This window comes from Ascidiella aspersa, chromosome 1 (assembly GCF_963924565.1).
Source record: "Ascidiella aspersa chromosome 1, kaAscAspe10.2, whole genome shotgun sequence".
Lineage (NCBI taxonomy): Eukaryota > Metazoa > Chordata > Ascidiacea > Phlebobranchia > Ascidiidae > Ascidiella > Ascidiella aspersa.
The window spans coordinates 39176630-39201877 of NC_139447.1; the positions used below are offsets into that span (position 1 = coordinate 39176630).

General features: G+C 33.9%; 2 protein-coding genes across 2 annotated transcripts; one reads left to right on the forward strand and one right to left on the reverse strand.

The window, feature by feature from the left end:
• The first annotated feature begins 3126 nt into the window (after positions 1–3126).
• On the forward strand, positions 3127–10808 carry LOC146170428 (TATA box-binding protein-associated factor RNA polymerase I subunit B-like). Its single transcript, XM_083388699.1, has 11 exons — positions 3127–3342; positions 3982–4268; positions 4542–4624; positions 5054–5201; positions 5837–5982; positions 6855–6943; positions 7448–7608; positions 8002–8153; positions 8709–8928; positions 10052–10288; positions 10560–10808. Exons 1-11 carry the CDS (start codon positions 3127–3129, stop codon positions 10750–10752), a joined length of 1932 nt encoding a protein of 643 aa, XP_083244825.1. The 3' UTR covers positions 10753–10808.
• A 3096-nt stretch (positions 10809–13904) lies between these two features.
• Positions 13905–24751, reverse strand: LOC146170429 (eukaryotic translation initiation factor 5-like). Its single transcript, XM_083391022.1, has 10 exons — positions 24597–24751; positions 23505–23844; positions 23164–23245; positions 22657–22829; positions 21918–22121; positions 21391–21597; positions 20802–20933; positions 18626–18733; positions 17148–17324; positions 13905–15393 (listed from the first exon to the last, which is right to left on the reverse strand). The coding sequence occupies exons 2-10, from the start codon at positions 23577–23579 to the stop codon at positions 15244–15246; spliced, it is 1308 nt and encodes a 435-aa protein (XP_083247148.1). The 5' UTR covers positions 23580–23844; positions 24597–24751; the 3' UTR covers positions 13905–15243.
• Between the last annotated feature and the right edge of the window lie 497 nt (positions 24752–25248).

A 25248-nucleotide genomic window follows, 5' to 3' on the forward strand; every position in this document is an offset into this window, starting at 1 on the left:
GCCCACATGTGGTGACCAACGTCATGATTGGAGCCAATTGACTTCACCAATGTTGTTCTTCGAACACGTGGATTCCAAGTTGGGGTTCATGGAAAACAATTGAAGTGGTTGTAGCGAGTGGTTAAAAATAACAAATGGCTTTCTAATTTGGAGCCTAACCTTAAACCCTATAATCCTATCCCTAAACCTTAAGAGCCCTAACTTTCAAGCAGTCATTTTCACAGGACGATCTTAAACTGTTTATTTCCTGTGAAAAAAATGTTAATTACCCTTTTAGGGTCACTGAAAAAAATAGGTCGTTAATACCTGCAACAAAAAAATAAAACGATGGTTAATACCTGTAATAAAAAGGGTAAAACCTGCAACAACAACGTTGTTTCTGCAAAATACCTGGAAATGAAACGTTGGTTAATAGCTGTAATAAAAGTGATCCTATTAAATCACATTTTCCCCCAACACTAGCTTGCTTACTGCTGACTTAACCTGACAAAACCCAATTTTGCTAAATCGGCAAAAAACAGTGCAACCTGCCTCAATGTTTATTTTTCGGTCGTGTTTTGTTTGTTTATTTGGTGTTATGTTACAGACTTACTAAGTGAAAAGTGACAATTTACACACAACACACAGTTCTTTCGTCGGGGAAGAATTCCGTCGTCTCATCACATCGTGGTTATGTTTAATTAGCTCAATGCAAAAAAACAGGATTAGGCAAGAAATTAGTCTCCAGTAGGTTATAGGAGTTTCATTTGCTTTCCTAAAAACTGTATTTTTGCATTGAATGAGTTCGAATTGCGGTTAGAGTTCGGTAGAATGGAGTAGTCAGTTGAAATCTCTTCGGTTTCGAAAATAATTAAAAGCATGCAAATTACCACGAACTCACGTGCTTGCCGATATATACTGTTCTGTTGGTTCAGAGCGGTGCAGTGTGCAAGTGCAGTTTTTAAAGTGAAAATGCTCTGAACCAATACTGACATTCTGCTTTCAGAGTTCTAAATTAGGTGCAAAACATCTACAATAGAAGGCGTGGCTGTCACGCGAATATACCAATTGCGAAATAAAACCAATTGGCTCTAAAATGCCAGCATAATTGAAATGTTTTCGCAAAAAGCAACGCCAAGGTCGACTGTGGAGTAGTATATAAATTTATCCCTGCAAAAAAAGTTTAAGGAGCTATTGACCGAACGAGAGCTTTGGCAGCGAGACATCTCGTATATGTGGGTTTTGTATTTAGTAAACCACGATTCTGATTTACTGATTTGAAAAGCGCTGTTATTATCAAGCTTAAAAAGTTGCACCGTTCAAATTCAACTGGTTTTCAAGCGGTTGCCTTGCCCGGCATTTTATTGCTGACTATTCACGGGGAAGGAAGAGAAGTAATATGGGAATAAACTGCAAGGCAAGGCCTGATTCAGCTACAAGCAAATCCTAATTACATCGGGCTAATCCCGCCAGCTATCTTGAAAACCAGTGCCTAGGGGAATCGGTCAAATAACTCCGGGAGGAAAAGAGAAGAACCTAATTTCATATGTTAATTGAAAACGATGTTGTTTTTACAAAGAACGGTGTTACCCGCGCAGGCCTACAAAGAACATTCAACAGCACCGTTCTTTTGAAAGACCCTTACCAACCCTTTTACCCACAACCTTACAGGGAATATTAAGGCTGCATTTAAAGTCTAAAGCCAGGGGTGGGGAATCCTATGCCCTACGCGAGGTTTGGTGCTAATACCGGTTTGTATTGACTTGCGTTACACGGACACAAGACAAGCCCGTGAACACAACCGTCGGAATCTAAGAACGCAAAACCTTAATTAATAACCGCCACTTTGTAAAACGACATCTGACGATGCTATGTGGCGGCGTCACCCACTAGTTTAATATGCGAGCTTATAGCAACCTATTTATTAAATAAGTGCCACGACCTTTTCTATTGGACACCTACAACGCACCTTAACTTTCTCGTGGCACCAGAACTACGTTGCACCGCCAAGATCAAGCAAGGTTCCCTGCCCGAACCTTGCTTTGACCCAAGCGGTTTCCCTGCGTCAAAAGTGGTTAATAATAAAGCCTATAAACTCCACAGTCGAGATTTACGCGCGTGACAGCCACTATTTGTTGCGGCACCTCATAGTTGTACGCCCCAATGGCGTATAAAACGAGATCATCCCAACAAACCGTACAAAGTTGCTTCCTCCAAAACCATCAACTGCTTTGATGAAGTGCAAAGTCGACAAGAACTTGACAATCCTTCAACACGTGTTTTAAGCAAGCAGTTGCGCATTCCAAAATCGCAATCAAGGCTTGAATTCCGCGCCGCGCCCAAACCAACCACTGGTAACCTGTTCTTTGCTAATCGCCCTTTAAGAGAAAATAAATAAATTGGGGTGACGAAATGTTGGTGTTTTGCGAACACTTACTAAAAAAAGGTGTCGCGACTTGATATTAAAGCCCAGTATACAAATAGGCTACCTACAGATATATTGGGGAACTTACAAATTTAGGACAGGCGACTGTGCATAATTTAGCCATCATTTTTTTATACCTTAGTTGGCGGTATTGTTGCCCAAGAAAAAATAGAACTGTTTGTCAATCTGGAAATAGCTGTTTAGTAGAAAAACAAGAAAGGTACCGTAACAAACAATGCACAATCGTTTCATCATTTTATTAAACGAAAATTTCGTCGTGGTCCTAATTTTCTAATTAAAATTATCATCGCCCTAAAAAAACTCTAATTGAAGTCACACATAATTCTGCACTATTTTTGTGGGTTGATTCCGCATTTATAAACCAAGATTATGTTTTTGTTTTTTTTGTAAGGCGTCGAACAATAAATTGCCTTTTATTAAGACTTGAATTTTTATAATAGTAAATCAATTGACATTTAATCCTATTAAAGTTCAAATTTAAAACAGCTCAAAAATGTTTTAGTTTTAAACGACACAGTATGAGGGGTTCTCATCTAGGGTAATTCCCCATTTCTTAGCCGGGGGAACTCCCTTACCAAACCAAAACTATGTGCAGTATTTTATCAAAATAATTAACGCTTTACTAGGATTCTAAAAGAGCGTCGCTTAAGTTCGGGAGATTTTTTGAGCTGATTACTTTCTTTGTGCTATGCTCACATACCATGCCGGTTTGTCCAGTTTGCGAGAGTGAAGAGTATGAAGTGATAAACGGCTTGTACTACTGCCAGATTTGCAGTACACAATCCCAGGAAGTGGTGCAAGAAGAATTGGACGATTTTCACGCTTTAGCCGGTGGAAGGTCGATCGAGAAGAAAAAGACGAGTAAAAACGCAAAAGTTGATCATGGAAAACCCTGGTTTACAGTCGAAGGCTATCAGGTAAATTGTGTTTAAAAAGATAGTTTAAACATAATTTGCATTCTGCCGCACAAATGCAAAGAGCTGCTTTTGATCAAAAGCTAGTTCATTTACACAATCTGCTATTATTATTAAAACATACTTAGTAGCATTTAAAAAAAAAAAGAATTCACCACCACACTAAGACTATTTTCATGAATCTTAAAGAAGCCACATTTAACTAAAGACCCTACCTGACTCTAACTGAACAAGCACAAAAGAAAAAAAGGTTAACGACAAAATTGGAAAATGTTGTTTGTTTTTGTTTTTTTGCGTTCCAACACTGTCAGTTCTTCTTTGTGTTCTATACCTTTTTGACAGAATGGATGAGGCCTGTCATTTTGACAGTACTGCAGTATTCTGTTTTTAAATACAGTTGTTTGAGATCAGGGGATGGGGCTGCACAAGAAACATGAAAATGTCTTGGAGGGTCGCGTCAAAAAGGGGATAATATACATAATACGAAGGATGATTCCTTTGAAGAAGGATAATTTCCCTATTTTGCTTAAAAATTTTTTGTCATTCTCTGGGCCGAATTATTTTTTTTGGTAGGCTGGTCATCGTTTGCATAGGTTTACTTTAGTGTTTGATGTTAATAACCACAAAGTGATATTTTTGCAGGTGATATTAAGAGCTCAGGTGGATGCCCTGATAGAGCTTGGCTGCACCCCGGCACTAAGTGACATTGTCAAGCAAATATGGCTCAAGTACATACAAAAAAGTGGCCTGGCGTGCATCGATCCGAGTTCATTCCAGGAGTCTAACCGGTCGCTCGTTCGAGCGTTTCGTGATGAGTTTCTCGACGGAGTTTTTGAGCCGGAAGCAGTAGATGTTGATGAGTTTCCATGCCGACGAGCAGCAAGTATAAAGTTGAGACGATCCGTGTCAAAGGGAGGCCGAAAAAGAAGGTTTAAAAATATGTAGATTTTAGTGTGGTTTTAGATATAGATAATGTTTTGTTTATATTAATCATTAAGATGTGTTGGTTGTATTAAACACGTTTTTCCTAAAATCTTTCATATATATATATATTTTTTTTTTTCAATCTAAGCAGACTAATTTTCTGTTTATTAGTTTAGACTTAGTTTGGTCTCATTTTTCACTCTAATGTCTCGTAGTTGTAAATCAATTTTAAAACTTACTTTTAATATCATTCATGCTTGTCTTTTTAATATTTCTAGAAAAAGTTATTCCTCTTCAGAAGAAGAAAATGATTTTGAGCAAAAAAAGTTGGAAAACGAAAATGAAAAATTATCAAAAAAAGGTACTAATCTCACCAACTAATATGCCAAAAAATTAAAAGAACAAAAACTTTTTTGCTAGTATAAGAACATATAATGTGAAAAACTAAATGATTATCCAGAGTTACCGAAAATAACAGTGCTATCAACATTTTATGAATGTATTGCCAGATTAATAATATTAAAAAATTAGCCCTTATGTGGTAAATAACATTTTTTGTGTTATCATTTCAATGCGCTTCTCTCAGTTATTTAAAGTTAGTAAGTTAGTGTATGTTTTTCTGTTCTTAATGTTTTTTTTCTGTTTTGTTTTTATTTGTTAATCCTCCCATTTTTACTAAAACAAGGTGAAAGTCAATCTTCTTAAATTTTTCTCTTCTAAAATAAACAAACCGAAAGTCACATATTTCCCAAATACAGTGTAAGCAACCCTTCGCATTTCTTCTTTACAGAATCAATATTTATTTGTAAGTCTGACGAAGAATGGTTGTCACTCGCCAGTAATCTTGACTCGAGCGATAATCCTGAGTTTAGTGAAGGCTACAATCCAAAATTTAAAAACCAGTATCGCAGACCTGTCAAAAGAGCGACCGAAGTCATGTGAGTATACAAAGGAATTTTTATTGTAATTCGTTTACAAAAAGGTGGATAAATTTGGTATTTTTTTATCTTTACAAATAAAATGAAACTGATCTTTTTGAGAACTGATAAACTTTCGTAAGCAATAAAAAATATCAAATGAATAATAAAAAATCAATAATAAAAAAATAATAAAAATATCAATGCCATATTGTTTAATAAAATCGCCATATAGCAAAATAATTTTTTTTTTGAAGTTATGGCTTTTTTTACTGACAATAGATTTTTTTGAAAGTTGTGGTTATTTTTACTGATAAAATACATTTTTAATTTTCCATAAAAAAGCATCATTTGTATTCACATTTAATGGCATTTGTGTTTTCTTTTACAATTCTAGCGTAGGGTTGCCAAAAAAATTCCTTTAATTCATTTGCATATTGAAACATCTTTAAAAACTATTATGTTTTTACAAAATTATTTGGAGCATAAAAGGTTTTAATTAGACAAAGTAGGAATATATGAAAGTCCATATAGAAATAGGCAGCATTTAAAAAATTTTCACATGAAAAGAGATATTGGAATCATCTAAAATTTTACCTACTGGGAAAATTTCTACTATTTTTTCCACAACCCTGATTTATACACAATCTTTGTAGGGCTGGTATCGAACGTGACAAAATCAACTACCTCCACTTGCCAAAAGTTTTGGCGATTCTTGCCGTTGGGGTTCAGTGGTGCGAAGAACCAATAACTATCGGAGATCTTATTGCTTGGATGAAACAAGGAATTCTACCTTTGTTTGGTAACAATAAGTATACAGTAATAAAAAGAAATAAGCAGCTGTTTTTGCAAATTTGGATCAATCAGCAAAACTATCTTAAATCAAAATATATTACACAAAATAAATATATACTTGTGTGCCTCAAAGTAGTTTCTGCAATTTGTTTTTGTTATTTAGACTTTTTGTATGTTGTGTAGGCAATCGGCATACAGGCAAGCATGCTTGACTTAATGCAAACTATCTATTATAAATCTGATGATATGTTGTTTACCTATTTCCTTGCCGTAAGAGTGAATAGTCAAATTTTGAAATGGTTGTTTAGTTTAGTAGAAAGTGTGCTGCGAAAAATTTTGATTTTCTTAGTGTGCCACGAGCTAAAAATGTTTGAGATGTTAAGCGATAGTATTGGTTTAAATTTGTGTAAAGTTTTGACAAAATATGGTAAAACATAGGGTATTGCTAATAGTGTTTTAACAGTGTCTCAAATTTATCCAAACTGTTTAAAAGATAGCCTAGTACTTGTGTAACTTGAGCAGAGAATTTGCAGTTTGTACTTGGGTTTAAATAGTTTAGGATTACTCCTAGAATTACTTGCAATTACTCAGTCAAGCCTTATTTTTTTATAAGTTAAATTAATCTTAAAAAAAGTTTGGAAATATTTTTCATGTTTGTTATTCTTTTAGTCATTGATTTAAACTGATTTAAATTTATTTATTTTGTCACACATCTAAACAGAGTTCCATTTTTTTTATTTCATCATACATTTAAACAGATTTAAATTTATTTATTTTGTCGTACATTAAAACAGATTTAAATTTATTTATTTTGTCACACATTTATACAAAGCAAAAATTTACTTTTCAAACATAGTGAATATTGTGTTTTGTTTCTAGACACAGTCTCATGTCTTCTTCCTCACATGAAACTCACTGACTTTGACATGCTTCATTTCACCGCCTATTCAATTCCAACTTATGAAAAGGTTAACTAAAAATATTAAAGTTTAATGCTATCATAACAGTATCATTTTAAAAACGTTTACTGTTTTTAAAAATAATGTTATTGGAGAAATATATATTTGATGAAAAATATTTAAATTTTGTTAATATTTTTCTGTATCTAATAAGTTTATTAAAACCGTGCATTAGCACAATTCCTTTGGTTAAATAAAAATATAGAATATTTTTTTATCATGGAGTTAAATTACAAGAAACCTAAGTTGTAAAAAATCGACTTTTTGGTATAATTATATGTTTGTATGTTTCTTGATGTTAAAGACTATTTAGACTAATGAATGTTATACCTGCGAAGCTAAATTTACATCATCTTGATAAAGACTGATGAAGATGATGATACAAGCTCGTATCGAAACATCTTTAGCAAGTTTTACTCGACCTTTTGGCTTTTACATTTATTATTAGGCTACAATAAATTTCAGTGCATATTGTGTCTAAAAACATTTTGCTTTAAATTTTTTTACTTGCAGCTTGTCTATATGGCTGATCGTGTTATACGATACGTTGAGATGCCTGCGATGCCAAATGTCGACATCCAACAACTAGTTGCTCGTTACGTTGTGCAGCTGAACCTCCCCTATGCATTGGTGTCTTTCATCAAGTTCATGTCAACGCCACTCGACTATGGAAGGTAACTATAAGTTTTTGCGGTGATTTTGGCAATTTATTGGTAAGTGTGGAACACTTTCTCAAACGAACCCTTCTAATAGTACTTTATCTAATGTTCCTGCAACTATTGTATTTCAATACCTACATTGCTTTTAATTATGTCTGATATCATCAGTTCGAAAGCCGATACTCGATGCTAAGCTATAGTATCGGTACCTGTGCCACACTAGGGTGTTATCATTGCAGTTTTGATACAAAATTGATATTAGAATTTTAGTCATGTTTTTTTACCCTGTTCAGCGATTTCTACCCTTAGCGTTTTTAATCTTCGACTAGCGAGCGCAAATTTGTATTCCTTGAATATTGTGTGTACTTGAAACTTCATCCGGTTTTGAAAAGACCACTTTTTCCAAAGGCACGTGCGAAACTTCAGCGGTGTTAGCGTGTACGTGCCAGAGCTTGTCGCCTTTGCTCTTGTCATCATCGCTCTGAAGATCTTGTTCGGTTTGGATGACGTCACAGAATGGAAGGCCGATGACGACGCATATCCCTGTTGTCATGACGACGGTAAGTATGACTCATCATTTAGCGATATTTGTTGAAGACTGATTAACATGACTTGGCATTTGCAAAGAAAATAGCTTTCGTTGAAATGTATTGTTTTAGATTCAGTTAAGGCCCAGGAGTTTTTGCTATATTCTCACTGTTTTACTTCATTTTGATAATTAGTTGATTTAATTAAAGTTCTTTTTTATATAGCTTGTTGTGTATAGCTATATTGTTACGTTTCTGTATTCCTGTGTGGGTAAATTAGACAACTTTCCTGACTTTTTTGATTAAATTAACTAAATTTGCCACCGTTTTCAATTTGCCTGTTTAAATTAATCACAAATATCAACTTGATAAGGTCGGCATTTTTTTATTTTTAAAAAGAAAATGTTGTAATTGGTTCCGTATTTATGATTAAAAAAATAATAATTTGTTTCATAAAGTTTAAACATTTTCTTAATCAGTATTTTTAATCATTTTTTTACCACCATAAAATAACTGGTTAAGAATTTTTTAACGTTATTTGTCAATAAAATTGATTGTATTATTTTTGGCATATATCGGTTTCAACAGATGATGAAGATGCAGATCCTACCCACATTTGCAAGCCATTCCTGTGGAGGGGTTGGTGTAGATTCCACTTAAAGAGACGGGAAGAGATAACATCTTCTCCAGACAACCACTTCATAAGCCGTGACGTTGATGCGTTTGGCGATATCCACTCTATCCAGGAACATTGGATGAATGTTGTGCTGAGAAGCACTATGGCTACTAAAGAAGCACCAACTATAAGGTTTGATAATCTTTGAGGCAGTAAAAAACAAGTGTGTTACCATACGCCCTTTATTTCATCGGGGGTTCTCAAACTGCATCCATGAACCCTTTGGGCGTACATTGATTAGTTTAATTCCATTTTATTGATTAGTTTAATTCCATTTTAAATAACTTTGGCGTTTAATTTTGAATTATATTTACTGTTTAAGAAGCACTACGGCTACTAAGGAAGCACCCACTATAAGGTTTGATGTAGACTTGGACAACGATAGATAATTTAGTTTGTAATTCCATGAACTAGAGCAAAATGCAACTAACTCGAATTCTAATCTGATTTGAGAATTGCTTTATGCTCTAATTCTAATCCTCGCTCTAATCTAATCCAAGTTTTATCACAGATGCTACTTTGTCCAACGACATTTTTTTATTCCTTTAGAAAAAATATTTTAATTATTACTGTTTGATCAGAAGTGCAACTTGTATGTCATTGTGTACCGATCCAATATCAAATAAACTGTTTTTGTCAGCCACCATTTTAGAATTATCTAAAATAGGTCAACAATTGGGTGTTAACTAAATTTCTAAACACTCAATTATTAAAATATAACCTAGAAAATTCATCTTGGAACATGTGAATTTCATTTATTTTCCTTGTTTAAGCTTGTAATGACGTCATTCGGTATCTGATCGGGTCGAGATACTTTTTTGTTGAAAATACCGGGTATCGATAAAAAAATGTCTTAACTTTTTCATTTTTTTTTTTTTAGTTTTTTTTTTTGTAATTTTTTTTGTTGTTATTATTTTTGTAATGACGTCATTTGGGATCGGATGGAATCGCGATACTTTTGTCCAAACTATTGGGTATCGGAATAAAAAATATGTCTTTGAAAAAAAAGAATTTACATCAAAAATTGTACAGCGTTAAATAAAAGGAGAAATTAAATAAAAGGAAAGGTTCTTTTTTTCGTTTTGTTTCATTTTGATACCTGATATTTACCTTTTTTCTTTTTTTTCGATATTTCTATTTCTATTGTAATGACGTCATTGGTTTCGGATCGCGATACTTTTTGTCCAAAATATCGGGTATCGGAATAAAATGTGAAGTATCTGACATTTCAACCAACAACATTCTCTTCTCCCAGGCGCAAGTTGGAGAAGTTTAAGACGAAGAAGTGGACTTTTGAGAAGTTGTGTGAAGCTCAGGGGAGCAAGGAGGAAATGGAACAGAGGGAGGAGAGGAGGAAGAGCAACCCGTTCGTCTTCCCAAGAGCATCGGAAGACTCGGACATGTCGGATCACTGCTTGCTCCATGTCATCAACAAGATGCAGGAGGAAGGGAGGGATTTGGAGTATGTTCGCTACATTCCACAAGGAACAAGGTGATGTTGGATGTTCGAAAAACTTGTATGACATGTTTATAATTATTTTGACGAATTCTTTTCACCTATTCTGATATTTTGACAGTTTTTTCCCGTTTTTACCTGAATGTTATATTATAATTTTTTACCGTTTGAGATTTTAAATAAAGTTATTAAAAATACTATTTTAATGCCTAGAGCCCTAGACTTTTATGTAAAATCCTAATGGCTAATGCTAACATACATACGACGAATTTAAGTCCTGTATTTTAAACCTCATCTGCCTTTTTAGAGTGGAGTCTGGACACAAAAGTCGATCACGTGGTTTTGACCTCAGCTCTGACTTTCACGATTCATATGAGTTCGTGATGAGCCTTGCGCAGGAGATGATCTGCGCACCCGTGAGACTCGTTCACAGCGTGATATTGGAGGTTGAAAGGATTGTTTGTGGGGAATTAACCCCTCTACAGACTCAACCGGGGTGAATTAAACCCAGTGACCCTCAAACTGGGGTCTAGGGTTATTCCTTACTTTTGTTCCGATATCCGATATATTGGAGAAAGTATCGTGATCTGATCTAATATCAAATGACGTCAATCATTATTGTGCTCAAAATAACAAAATAAACTAAATTGATATTTTTTCCAGTTTTGTAGCCTGAAATTTACTTTAGCGTTACGAAAAGTAACTATAAATTTTAATAAATTTACCTTTGAAGGTGGAAAACGCTGCATTGAATCGCAAATTATGGCTGAAAGTCCTAGTTTTTCAGTCTCGCTTTGGCTGCCTATTATCGGCCTATTATCGGACGAGTATCGATACTAAATACAAGTTAGTATCGGGCATCGGCTCCGATCCGATATGATCGGACACCCCCACTAGGGTTCGTGAAAAAGTTACAGGAATCCGCTCAATGTTTTGAATATGTTAACTGATCATTTTTATTAGCTCGAACACATCTGTCAAATTGGTGTAAACTTAAATAGGGGTGTCCAATAATATCGGATGTAAAACCGGTGCCAACTATTCATACTCGCTCGATACTGAGCTGGTATCGGTGCCGATCCGATACCGATTTGATAGAAATTTCAGCCACGAATTAAGACCCAACGCAGAATTTTTTACCTTGAATGGTAAATTTATTAAATAAAGTATAGGTTAACAACTGAAACTAAACTTCATAAAGCTAGAGTAGACTTTGGTCCAATCCGCTGAGGAAAATCATCTAACCCAGTCTCAACCGCTGGTCCGCGTCAACTTTCCTGCCGGTCCGCCATATATATTACAATTTTATATTTAAATTGCAAAATACAAGATGTAAAGGCTTGTTCATCTAATTTAACTTCGCCAGTTCCGTAATTTGCAGCATTGTGAGTTGTGACAAACAGTCTATCTAGTATTAAAATTTAAGACCAGTTGTATGAGAAAGCTACAATTTTTTTTAGTTGTATACTGTTGCGTTATTAAATTTAGGGTTGATTTTGATTTTTGATGGTCCACCGATCCGCAAAATTTGTTTTGAAAAATTTGTTCTGATCTAACCAATGCTTTCATTTCACTTATTTGTTTTTTGGACATAGTAATGACGTAGTTTGGTATCGAATTGAGTCGGACTCTGGTTGTTTTTAACCGACTTCGCTTCCCTGGTTTATGGCCCCACTTACATACAGTGTTATTAAACCTGGTGGAAGCGATATGTATAGTAACTCGTTGGGGTAATCTTTCTTTAACATGAGAAGCTGTTTTGATTGGTATAATGCCTGGCAGCAACACTTTACGTACTATTATCTTGTTATTTTGCTTTTTATTGTTTTTTCGTGTCTTATTATGTTTTCTACTATTTTAAATTTTAAAAAGCCACCATAAAATTCACAACTGCAAAAACTGTATCTTGCAATAAACTTTTTTTATTATTTATCAACATTATATTATTCGTTTTTGCAATAAACGTTTAACCTCTAGTTTCACGTTTTCTTTGGTTTGTAGTTCTATATGTTAGCCAATATCTTAAAGCGAGTGATTGTTTTAGGGCAGGGATGACCAAACTTTTAGCTGAAAGGGCCGCATTGCCACTTAAAAAAATTCGATGGGCGGCAAAGACTATTAAATTGGAGGGGTGACGTCAAAAGTTACGTCATATCTTAACGTCATAAAACAACTTCACTTATAATCACCTGCTCTTCGAGAGTGAACTCGTGTGCAAATATGCAAGTAAATCTCGACCTTATCACGCAAAGCGCGAAAAAAAAAGTTTATAAATGCCGTATCATGCCATGGTAGGACACCTTTGGGCTGATATATTTCCTTAAAAAGGTCCGCAAAAACACACACATCTTGCTTAACAATGATGGATGCACAAGTGTTCAATTGACGTTGAAATGCGACACCAGACTCGATTGTAGTCTTAGAAAAAAATGTAAGATTACACCTTCATCAAATACTGTGCGTTTTACACATTTTGATGATAGTCGAAACAATTGTTTCAAAAAAAGGCTATTAAAAGTGAGAATAAGTGGTGGGCCGCATGTAACCATCAGGCTGGCCGCAGGTTGGACATCAGTTTTTTTGGGCGTTACATTTGCCAGTTAAATTGAATCCGTTACTCAACCAAAATAATCCATTTAGGCTACAAGAATCTTGTGAACTTCTTCGATATGTCACTATGGACCTTTATGTGTTAATGGATCCCCAGTTGAGGTAAAAGCAACAAGTTTTAGCTTCCAACAGTGGGATTAACCGTGAACAAATGCCAATAGAAGCCTAAGAGCTTATCGTGATGTCCATGTACCTATCAAATGTTATTCTTATTAGTCAAATCTTCTCGTTTTCATTAAACAATTCATTGTTAAAGTGCATAACGTTCTTGTTTTTATAGCGTTCCGTCCCATGGCTACATAAACACCGTATTTCCGTTATTAGCTTAACACAGCCTCAATCTCTGGGATCTTTGTTACTCTGGAACTTCGCCTATAGTTTGAATTCTGACTCCAGATTAGCTGATAATGTTGTTTGGCTATAGTGAAGGAGAAAAGCCGTGTGTTTGCTTATTACACAACTAAAGATAAAAAAATAGGACTGTTTCACAGCACACCATTACCTAGCAGTAAAATTTGTTTTGCTAGGATCCAAATAGTCTACATTTTCTACCCATCATAGACAGTTCAGGAGATAATCAAATTAACCTTAAATTTTCAATTATTTAAAAAAAAATAAAAAGAATTAAATTAACGAAAACCAAACTTCTGTGCAGCAACTTTGTTTTACTGCTAAGCTCATAGCGATGCGAGTTTATCAGTCATTTGAAATAAAAGATTTCCACATTTGCGATATCACCGCTGTGCACATCCATGGGACAAAGATCAATTAACTGGAGGTACCGATAGCTGTAAAACGCAAATGTAACGTTTCCATCACAATTTTATGTTATTTCTAATGTTGAATAACTATGCGCTTAGGTTTAAAAGGTATAATTTTAAGAAGTCCCTGTTGATATTTTCAAACTACTCCTTTCTTATTTACTCGGTGTTGTGAACAAGTCGCCAATAATTGACTGCAGACAAATAATTTTTGAAGAACTTTTAAATAACAAAATAATTGTGCTAACCCAATTGACCAGAAACGAGTTCAGTAAACGACAATGTCCAGGTCCAGTTAGGACTAACTAAATTGTAAAAAAACCTACGTCGATTCATAGGAACATTGATTTTTAGGCAGGAAAGTTAATTACTTGTACCATGAAGACGTTTAACATTACCGGTATGTAAGAAATACTGTGGATGCGGCACCAAACGGTATTCGTTAACCAATTCACTACTGTAATTAATTTAGATACAAAAATTGAAACGACGCACAGTTTGCAAACTCTGTACCACCGAGGTTTGCTACTGCAGATTCCTTTTATTAACACCGGAAGAAAACCAAGCAAACAGTAACACGAACTCAACCTTAACAAACCACCAGGTTAAAAGCTTTGTGGAACTCTGGCCTTCAGTTTGGCCCAAATAGAAGCTACTTCTTCCTATAAACGCAGTCTTTCGCGTGTTAACAAATGCAGTGCTCTATGTACAGTAGTTTTACATTAACGCGCTGTTAAAGCCGCATTTACAAAGCGATTCAATACATAGCAAACCAATGCGATATTATAAAAGTCGTGTAGACAGTTTATACAAGGTATTTTTTAGCTTTAAATAGCTTATTTTTTGTTGCTATATTTAAGTTATTGTTGCAACTTTAGAAGTGAAATTCAATGGCGAAAAGAACTGGAAATGTGAGCACAACTGGTTTGGTTGTTCGTACTTCAGTCATATAGTTAATGGCTTGAAAGTAGGGCGCCTGCCAAAGCGATTAAACACGAGTAGTTTCCTGAATGATCGCTCAGCAATAATTCGACCAACAGCCGCCATGAGGGCTGTACCAGTCCAGAGTCGGTAAAAATAACTTGGTACGATTTCGGTGACGAAATTTGGGTTTTTAGGACTTAAAGATGGTTGAAATCACTTTTGTGCAATTTTTTTAAGTGTTTTAAAGGTTAAAAGGTAATTTAACAAACCAAAATAGTTAAAATTGCTTTTTATGCCATTTTTTAAACAAAATTTTTGTAATATTTGGTACAATTTTTATATTCCTTTTTGCGAAAAAATGTATATTTTTGTGTTGTAATAATAGGGTTGTGGCTATGTACATTAGTCTGACATCAATGATGGGTGATTGTTGATTGTCTCCATTTGTCCTCAAAATATCAGACGACAAACGCATATTAATAAAGGATAGTGGCTTAGAACCGATTTGAAATTATCAAAAACCTAAAAAAACTTATTATTTGAAGCTTATAAGTTAGGCCAGACATTTTCACGTTTCTGCACATATTACAATATCTATACAACAAACCTAAACACACGCCATGTATATATAATATACCAGCAGGAAATAGTGGCCAAGGGTAAATAAATGTATTGTCTGTATTGTAGAGAGGGTGGTTAAATGTCGTCGATGTTGAAATCATCGTCAGCTCCGTTCTCAGCATCACCATTCCCAGCATGAACAGCTGAAATGTTGTTGTTGGTCGCTGAAGGTTTGTCCTCAACACGAAGTTGGGATCCAGCTCGGTAAGTGTACTCAATCTCAATCTAAAAAGGGGATAGATGTGTCAGCATTATCAACATACAGTAGGTTGATAAGGAAAAAAACTATGCTAAAAACATAGGTTTAAATTTAAAAGTGGGTGAAGGTAAAAACTACAACTGAAATAGGGGCCGTCATTTAATAGGTAAACTAAGCCATCATAGGTGTACCCATCTCAATCTGATATAGGATATGTGTTCATTATTTATGCAATATGCATACAGAAGGAATTGTAAATGCAATTTGTTATTGAAAAGAAACTATGTTAAAACTTTGTAGCATAATGGTTGGAGGTTGTAGTAAGATGTAATAAGAATGTTAAAAAAGGAAATAAAATGATGTTGAAAATGAATAAAGATTTATTCGAAACGTTCAAAATGATACCTACTTCTGTATAGGCTTTGATATTCTTGTTGCGTATGTTATAACTGAACAGTCATGTAAGGGTAAAACTAAACGGCTAGTATTTTGACAATGCAATTATATGTAAAAATAAAATACAAAAGGTAGGAGGGTAAAAAGTTTATTATGGATACCATGTAATTATGTTATCTTTTAAGCCAATGCAAGTCTGTTTCAAAACATTTTTGTTGGGCTGCTACTGATTTTGGCCAGAGTGACAAATTGCATGAAATAATGCCAGACTTAAATCGACAGCCATTTCCTGAACAGCCATGCAGCATTTAATGATAAATCATCAAAAAAAAACATGTTACACATTAAGAGCAAAATAATAAAGCTAGGATGCTATAAGGTAAACCTTCTAACGCTTAACAGCAAGGTGACAGTTTGTATTGTTGTGATTACCAATTGCTGTTTCAAGCAACGTATGATTACAACACAACATTATTATGACGAAACTGCGATGATGCTAACTATGCTATTCATGTAATGTTAATGCTCGCCAATTCGTGCAAAATAACCATTAACTGCCTTGCATAACACGACCTAATTGCATGACTAGTTTCGACTGTCTGCTACATGCATCTGCTCATGTTAATGCACATTTACAATGTTGTAACATAATGACTTAGCATGACGTTAAAATTAGTTGTGGGACAAATGGTTATTTGGTTTGTCGTTATTTTTTTGTTTTGTTTAAATTGTGTTGCTTTTATACTTTGCTCAACAAAAAAAATTAAAATTTTTAATTGAAACTTGTTCAAAAACATAATATATTGGAAAAACAGATTGACACAATGGTGACAAAAAACATATATTTTGTTGTTTGCTTCAAAATCATTGCACTATTACAAGCAAAAAATTAATTTAGTATGTGTGATATTGCCTTAAGTGTAAAACGAAAATGAATCACATATTTTCATGTCTTTTTTTTGGTTGTTTTACATCCCAAGAGAAGATTTGTATTGTCCTGTCTTAACTTTAAATGCAAGCTTAATATTCATATATATATATAGTTTTAAATAAACCTAAATAAATTTTGTAACAAAAACATGTGCTTGAGAGCTGCTTCAACAAAAATAGTAAAACATATATTATATTTTGCTCATTTAAAAAAAATAGAATTAAACATAATAATAATGACAACAAACATGCATTACCATTAATTAAAAATCAACCAAAATTATTATCAAATTATTGTCCGATACGCAACATTACCTAATTTTGTAACTAAAAAAAGAGAGCTACTTGAATTGAATTGGATTAGAACATGATAATAAAAAAATTACAAAATTATTGTGAAAAAAAAAGTTTAAAAAAAGAGCAAAAATTCAATAGAAACATTCATGATCCCCACCTCATCTTCTTCATCTTCCTCGCTACTTTCCTCCTCGGCTTCCTTGAGCCAAGTGATGATTGGAGCAGCTTTGGAGTGGATCATCCGACTCAGGTCCTTGCTCACGTTCTTCTTGCTCTTCTTTGTTCCCCACTCGATCAAAACTTCCTCCTCAATGATGTCAAGGTCATAAAGATCCTACACGTCACAAACAGAGGTATAAAATGCTTGTTAACACTAACAAAGGTGCTTAAAGGCAGTGTTACCACCAATTTGCACAAATTTTTTTGGCATTACACCACTGTAAAAAAAAAAAAAATAAAAAAAAAAATAAATTAAAAGTTGTTATTTTACCAAAATTTGACCTCCAGCCGTCTCCTGAAGCCAACAATATCAATATTTTGCAAATATTATAACATATTACACCTTAGGTACCAAATTTTCCTTTTCTTAACCAAGGTTTTGGGGGTCAACAAAGACTCGTTGTAGTCTCATGTGTATAATTTAAGAGAAAGATATTTTGAATTAGAGATTAAAAAAACGTTTTCCATCTCCTTGAGTGTATAAAGATCCTACACAACACAACAGGAGGTTGTAAAGATCCTACAGGACAGAAACAGGTGGTCTAAGGGAGGTTGATTTAACAGCAGGGAATCTTGAACTTTTTTTTACTGCAGACCCCTAAAAATTTAGTTTTGCTGTGCATGGACCAAGTAGGCAAAAATATTTTAAAAAAGAAATTATAAATTGACGTCACAATACAAGGCAACTTTATACATATGCTGATTTCATTCGTAAAAATTTGAATTCTAAATTTGTTTAGTGCTAAAATGTTTTTTTTAATTGATTACTTCCTAAATAATACACTAATATTTCAATTAGGTGTTTATGGACCCCCTAAAATTAGTTAACGGACCCCCAAGGGGTTCATGGACCCCAGTTTAGGAACCCCTGTGGTACACGGTTCCCAAAAGTCTGTGTATGTCAGTTGGTCCAGATATGACAGAGGTCGTCAGTTCCAAATGCACTACAGGATAGTTGTTTTTCTAGCCTACCTCAGTTGCTTTATCTAGATTTAGTTTGCAATTGCTTTCGTTGTATGTAATTTTATACTACTATTGCATATTTATACTACTATTGCATATTTATACTACTATTGCATATTTATACTACTATTGCATATTTATACTACTATTTGACAATTAACAAAAAAGTATGCAAAAATTTGACAATTAACAAAAAGTATGCAAAAAGCATATTGCTGTATTGCTTTTATTGAACAATTCAAGATTTAAAACACACACAACCTAAGACTTGACTTTTAAATAGAATAAAGCTGTCAACAGGCTTTTGCAAATATAAGGCAATAAAGCCAGTGTTGAAATGTAGCAATTTGCCACCATAAATAGCAAGATAAAGAGCACAGCAAACACTGGGCTGGGCTGAGCAAACATGTGAATGCTGACTGAATAGCAAACACCAAGGTGTTGACAACCTACCTTGACGATGTGAGCAACTTTTGGCAGCAAAGCGTCCTGGTGGAGTTCAACAGTCTTCTCGAATGCACAAAGCATTGCTTTTTGAGCCTTTTTGTTCTCGCTGCAAACCTGAAAAATAAGCACAAATTCAATAAAAGCAAGCACAGAATATTGGAGTTTCATTTATTAGCGTAAAGGTGTGGCTATGCTCTTAATTCAATTTGAACATTTAACCTGGAATAGATTTAGGGAAGGGTGGCCAATGACAACATTTGTGTATTTTTTTTCGATAGACAGCTATAAAAAATTATATTTGGTGAATAAACTAATTTGAATTGAATACAACACCAAAGCTTTTTAAAGTGATCAACATAAATAGCAGTTCTAAAACTATGCCACAAGTTAAAAAATAATTTAAATACAAAAAGCCGGTTGAGAGAAACTGTCTGGGAAGAAATGTGTTTTATCAGTGCTGGGTTACCAAATAATTCAAATAACAAAAATTCAGAGCCATTCAAAGACTTGACAAAAAAGTCAGTAGGTTTATAAAGACCAAAAATGAACCGCTAAATTTTTTTTTTTAACAAACTAACATAAATACCATGGTCAACAAATATAGGCTTTGTGGCACCCCTGCAATGAATCATTAGGCAGGCCTAAATATTTGTGTGAAAGCTAAACACGATACTTGTACAAAGTACTGAGCAATGTAAGGCAATGTTACAAACTGAAATATTTATCATGTGTACATTGGGCGCTAAAGTGCATCTCCCACGCAGAACAAATGTTTCCAAACCATTACATGTCAGTTAATATGTAACCAACGGGTCTTGTCAGCAGTATTAGAGCAAGAAGCAAACATATTAAATTCCAATTATGAGTTCACGTTTTCCGATGTTAATACAGTAAGACACAGGTAAATTTTACCTACTTGCTTTGCTTGCATTACAACCTCACTAAGAAAAAAGGCACTTTGTATATTATATTAGGAGTTACCCCAAATCGGTATTATTACTATAACCTAATCATTAGTAGTAGTGTTCACTTTGAACAATGGTAGTACAGGTAAATTTTTTTTAAATAAATATTTTTTTTTGGAAAACCTAGTTTGCACTACAATGCTACTTAGTCCAAATGGTTAATTGCTTATGAGCATTAATTTGTTTGCTGAAGGCACTAGGTATATTATATTAGGAGTTTACCCTCATTGGCTAATTAGTATTCACTTGAAAAATGGTAATACAGCTAGTTTTTTGGAAAAAAAAAGACAAACAGGTGGATTAAATATGCATGCAAATATTGATTTAAAAGATATATATATACATCAGTATGTCAACTTTAGCATTATCTTGTAAGGTCTACTTCATGAATTATGCATAGATGTAAAATGTAACTTTTACAGATACATGTACACGGTTTGTAGACAGGACTGGATTTTTCTCAAATTTGATAGCCTTTTTTAGTTTCCACCAGATGTACAGTTTTTGTTCTTTTTTAAACTACAACAGTAAACAGCCATCTTCAAAAAACGGCATTTCTGTGTTGAGTATAGTTTCAGTAAACTGTTACCAATAAACCTTGAGAACTAATTGGCCGGTTTCTAAAACCATAAAAAACTAATTACCTTCTTTAGGTGTCAGCTGAGTTGTAATTTGTATTGTAAAGTTAATTCCTTTGGTGTTCTGTGTTTTATTAGGGCCCTCCTAGTATATATTGCCTGTGATACATGTTGTTCTCATTTTTGTTTGCTGTATTGACAAGCAGCTTTGTGTTGTGACTGAGTTCCACAAAAGCACTTAAGGGTGCAAATATCTTAAAAACTGTAAGATAATGTTCTATAAGTGTTAAACCTAAAATTTGTGTAGCGACGTGCACAAATGCACAATTGCAAATATTACATGATTAGACACTATATGGTCTTGCGGATTTATTAGCATTATAAAACTAGTGGAAATACATTAGTGTTTTGTCTCAATGAAATTATAGTTTAAATGTCATTTTATTGACATATTATAAGGCATCGGTGATGCACAAATTGATCAAATAGTCTCTAAAGAAAATACTTTTTACGAAATACTGTATTTTATTTGCATTAAAACTAGTGGTAATATTCTACCTAGAGTAATATTTAAGGTAAACATGTGCTTTGTATTGGAAATATATCAGGCCTGGGTGTTGTACAAATGGATCGACTTACCCGTATGAAGATGCTCCTATATTTCTTTATCTGCTCCCTCATTTGGCTGTCACAAAGAAGTTCAACCAGAATAAGAGGAGCTTTGCTTCTTAGATCCAGGCGTTCTGCCTGAGCTAAAATCTCTTTTGCCGACTGGAAAGACAAAAATCAATTGCATTAGGTTGGAGGGGTACAAGTTGCAACAACAGAAGATCAATAAAGTTTGTGGAGACCAACATAGTCCTGCTTGTTTAGTGTTGGTCTTGTGACAACCAGTGGAAATTTCATGTCAAAGGGGTCTTAACATAAAAACAAAGAAAAATATCAAACAATTTAGTAACTAATAAACGTAGTTTAGGTGTAACTTACCATAGCTCAAAAGGGTTTCATTTCAATAACATCAAAACTTAAATTTGCTGATCACAACAAGCTTTAAAATGTCCAACAACTTAAAAATAGAGGTTTGGTGACCAGCAATTTAAATCAGTGCATTATACTAAAGGTGGTAATAAATGAGTATACTGAAAAAAATCATTGTCCAATCAAGGTCAAATAAGCTTTATCAACCAAAAAGTGCGAAAAAATGATAAAATTTGTTTGTCAAACTCACAGTTGCAACTTTTCCAGATGTGATGCATTGTTTGACGAAGACATAGAACATGTTTGCTCGTTCGGTCGGGGTTCTTTCCAAGTCTTCTGTTAGAGTGAGCGAAGCAGCTCCTGCCGTAATATCCTGGAGTCGAGCAGCGACCGCTTCTTCGGATACGTCAACCGACCAATCATCGTCAGCAAAACCATTCTCTCCATTTGCTTTTGGCTGAAATGAAAATTCCATTAACTAGGGGTTCTATTTTACACACAATCAATTACACATTTTGACAGCACCCCATGTTACATAGCATGAAATAGGTTTAAACCAGAATATTAAAAGTAAAGATTGGCCATCTTCAATTTGTTTTGTCAAACAATTCCGAGACATGCCGAAATACTTCAAATATGAAATTATTAGAAGTGAATAAATGAATAACCCTCCAAAAGAATAATTATTTTATGGTTAAATAAATTAAATAAATATGGTTATGGCCCACAAAAGTCTGCTTTGAATGATGGTTAAACAACCATGAATCGAATACTTACAGGTTTAACAACATGGCCATTTGAGGTTCCATTAGCTTGCATCACATCTTCTCCGCTGGAATGACCTTGTTCCTCCTTCTTTTTGACCTTGTCTTTCTGCGGAGGGTTTTTGATGATGTAGGTGCACAACTTGTGACGTAGATCAACTAGACTCTGGTTTCCGCAAGCTTTGCACACAAGTCCAATCGTGCCACGCTTCACTTTCTGCAAGAAAATATACACTTTAACTTGGGAGTTAAATCAGTTGTCACCAAATTAAAACCTGTTCTGTTGGAAAGGCATAGTGTCGAAATAAGGCAATTGATCTATGCAATTATAAACTAATTTCAAATAAAACTTAAAACTGAATGAAAATTTGAAAATGCTATAGTGGAGCTTTAAATGTTAAAATTCAGCATTAACTTTTACTGAAATACAGTTATTTATAAAAACGTTCAGTGAACTAAATGATGGTTGTGTTGCATATAATAATAAAAAAAAGCATTTTGTTAAAACAGCTTTGTACAATCACGATTAAAATATAAAAAATAAAAAATGATGATATTTAATTTATAGAGTAGGGTCAGTAGCTAACTCTGTTTAAAGAACATATTAATCATAAAACATGGTTGTTTAATTTTGTTCCATTTTACAAAAACAAAAAATACCAAACATAGTTTATTACAAACTGAACTAATACAAACTATTTGTGTAAAACAACTAAACTCTAATTAGAAATATATTTTTAAACTGTGCTAACCATAGTTGTTTCTGGATTGTCGCATTCTTGACAAAGCACAAACTTCTTTACGAAGACGTCGAGCATTTCTTGCAGTCTGCCGCTCTCATGGGATCCGTTCACAATGTAACGGTCGTTTTTCAAATCAAACTGAGTTTGGGCACCGAGCTCGCAACCAAAAAACTTGCAAGTGTCTGCCAAAAAAATTGAAAATAGAAATTGTAAGGATGGTATTTGTACCAAAATAATACTAAACTGACTTTGCCTGTTTTAAATTCTTGAGGGACATTTCAATTAGAGATGTTTGACACTTGATATTATTTAAATGTTAATTAAAAAAAAAAAAAATTACATTAATGTTAACTAAGCTATTAGTGCTAAAGCACACTTTGGATCAAGATTGTGGAAGCATTTTGGCAGTTTTTGTTACTTTGATGTTCTTGACACCAATCAAACTTAAAAATAGTACTGTTTTCAGAATTAAATAGAAAGTATTGCTTTTTGTTAAAATTGAAGAAAGTAACCCACATGTTGGTGGCCTTCCCAGAGCCTTTGCTATATCAGCCATGTTGACAATAACAGTCTTCACACCATTTCCCTTGCCCTCAACCTGAAACAAAATGTATTTAGGAAAGTTGGTATTTTTTTTTTAATGTCATCAAAACTATATGGGCCGAACTTTAAACTTGGTAAGCACCATACACAAATAAAAATAAAAAATTACTTCAGTAAACTTTATGAAATTGTCATTAGTGTAAAATTCTGACAAAATAAACTCAAACATTTTCTGGACGTTTTTCTTTAAACAAACCTAATATTTTGTCTTCCAAAATTGTTTAAAAAAACAGGTTTTTTATGCAGCTACGCACCTTGGCTATAATACTGGGCATTTTGTATCGGTAGAAAACATCCTGGACCTCTCGGTTAACGTTGACGAGAGCCATTTTTCCTGATGTTTGGGTAAAACTTTCGCTCGTATTTTACTTTTTTTATTGGAGTTCAAATTTCTGCATGTGCAGTAAGGCGTAGATATTTTGGATGAAAGTCGAATAGCATTGGCACAAAAATCAACTAGCTCTTCTTGTTTGCGGTTTCTCCCATTCAGACCTTGGCCTGTTCCTGTGCAATTGGGACATGTAGAGAAGTAAGGACGGTAACGGAACCCCTCCAGCCTTTTATGGAACGGGAGTGCTTGATAATGGTTACGATCTGTAAAAATAACACAAGTACACATTACAAGTGTGTTTGGGCAAGGTGGAAAAGTTAGGCTTGTGTTGGGATTTATCGTTCTGACGCAGCCATGGCCGCACATTTTGCGTAAAATCGCCCTTGAAATTTGTTCAGCTGCGAAAAGCCCTTTAAACTTCCGTCGCACACTCGCGCTTACAATTTTTAGTTTAGTAGTTTTCGCTTGTCTAGAATCCTACCACATTTACATCTAGGGGGTTCCTATAGATAACAATATTTGGGTTAGGGTGAGAATCAGCGTTTGGGTTTGAGTATTATTATTATATATATTCTTACATATTTATGCCTTCCTTGAAATTTAACTTTTAACAGCTTTTGTTATTGTAAAAATAAATGTACGTTTCTAGATGCCAGTCTTCTTTTTCATAAGGAGTTTTTTTATTAAATTAACAAAAAAAGCAAAATGTTCAGTTATTAATGAGTTTGTGGGGTTCTTTGCAAAAAAAAGTTTTTAACAAACTAACTTGTGTGAAGTTATTTTCCAATTTACTCCAGGACTAATTATTTTTTGAAGCGAAGAAAAATGTAAATCATGTGACTTGGGGTAATAGTTTGAAAACCAGCGCCAGTTTTCAATAGTTTTGGGTGATATAAACATAAACCCGAACATTGGCAACTAAAACAGATTTAATGTAAAGATCGACAATACACAATTAATTCTAAAACGCCTTTATTAAAAAAAAAGTAATTACTGTTACAAGTAACAAACTTACCTAATCTGGTGAAACAATACATAAACACTGTGGGCAATCTTCAAAACGAGTGGAAAATCTGATTTGAAGATTCAGAAATATAAAACTGTTAGCAAAATCAGATACTAAATAAGCAAAAAAACAAACAAAAAAGTTTAAACTTTAAACAAAAAAACATGCCAAACAGTAAAACCAAAGACCAGTTACTTTCAACTACAGAAACGCTACACTGTGTTGGTTATTTCGCAACAGCGCAGCTGTTTTAATAAGTCGTGACTGAAAAACGTGGTCGAATTATTCTCGAAGTAAAACTGTTGTTTGCATTTCGTCGCTACCAACTTAACGTGAAACTCTCCCGGATGTTAATTATTGCGTCATAAACAGAGAAAAGAAAAACGTTGGGTCACGTGATTAACCGAAGAGTAGGGGTGATAGTTCACAAAATAGAAACTTATGAAAAACTAAAATTGTACTGCGAATATCTTATTTAATATCAAGTTATCATCAATAAGTTTGGTAGAACTTAAAATGTAAGAGCTGATTACTAGCTTTGTTATATTAAGACGTTGAATGAATATCAAAGCCCACAGAATTATATAGCATTTTGCAAATGTTAAAATAAATCTTTATTTATTATTAAAAATTAAACGTTTAAAAAATGCTACTTACTGTT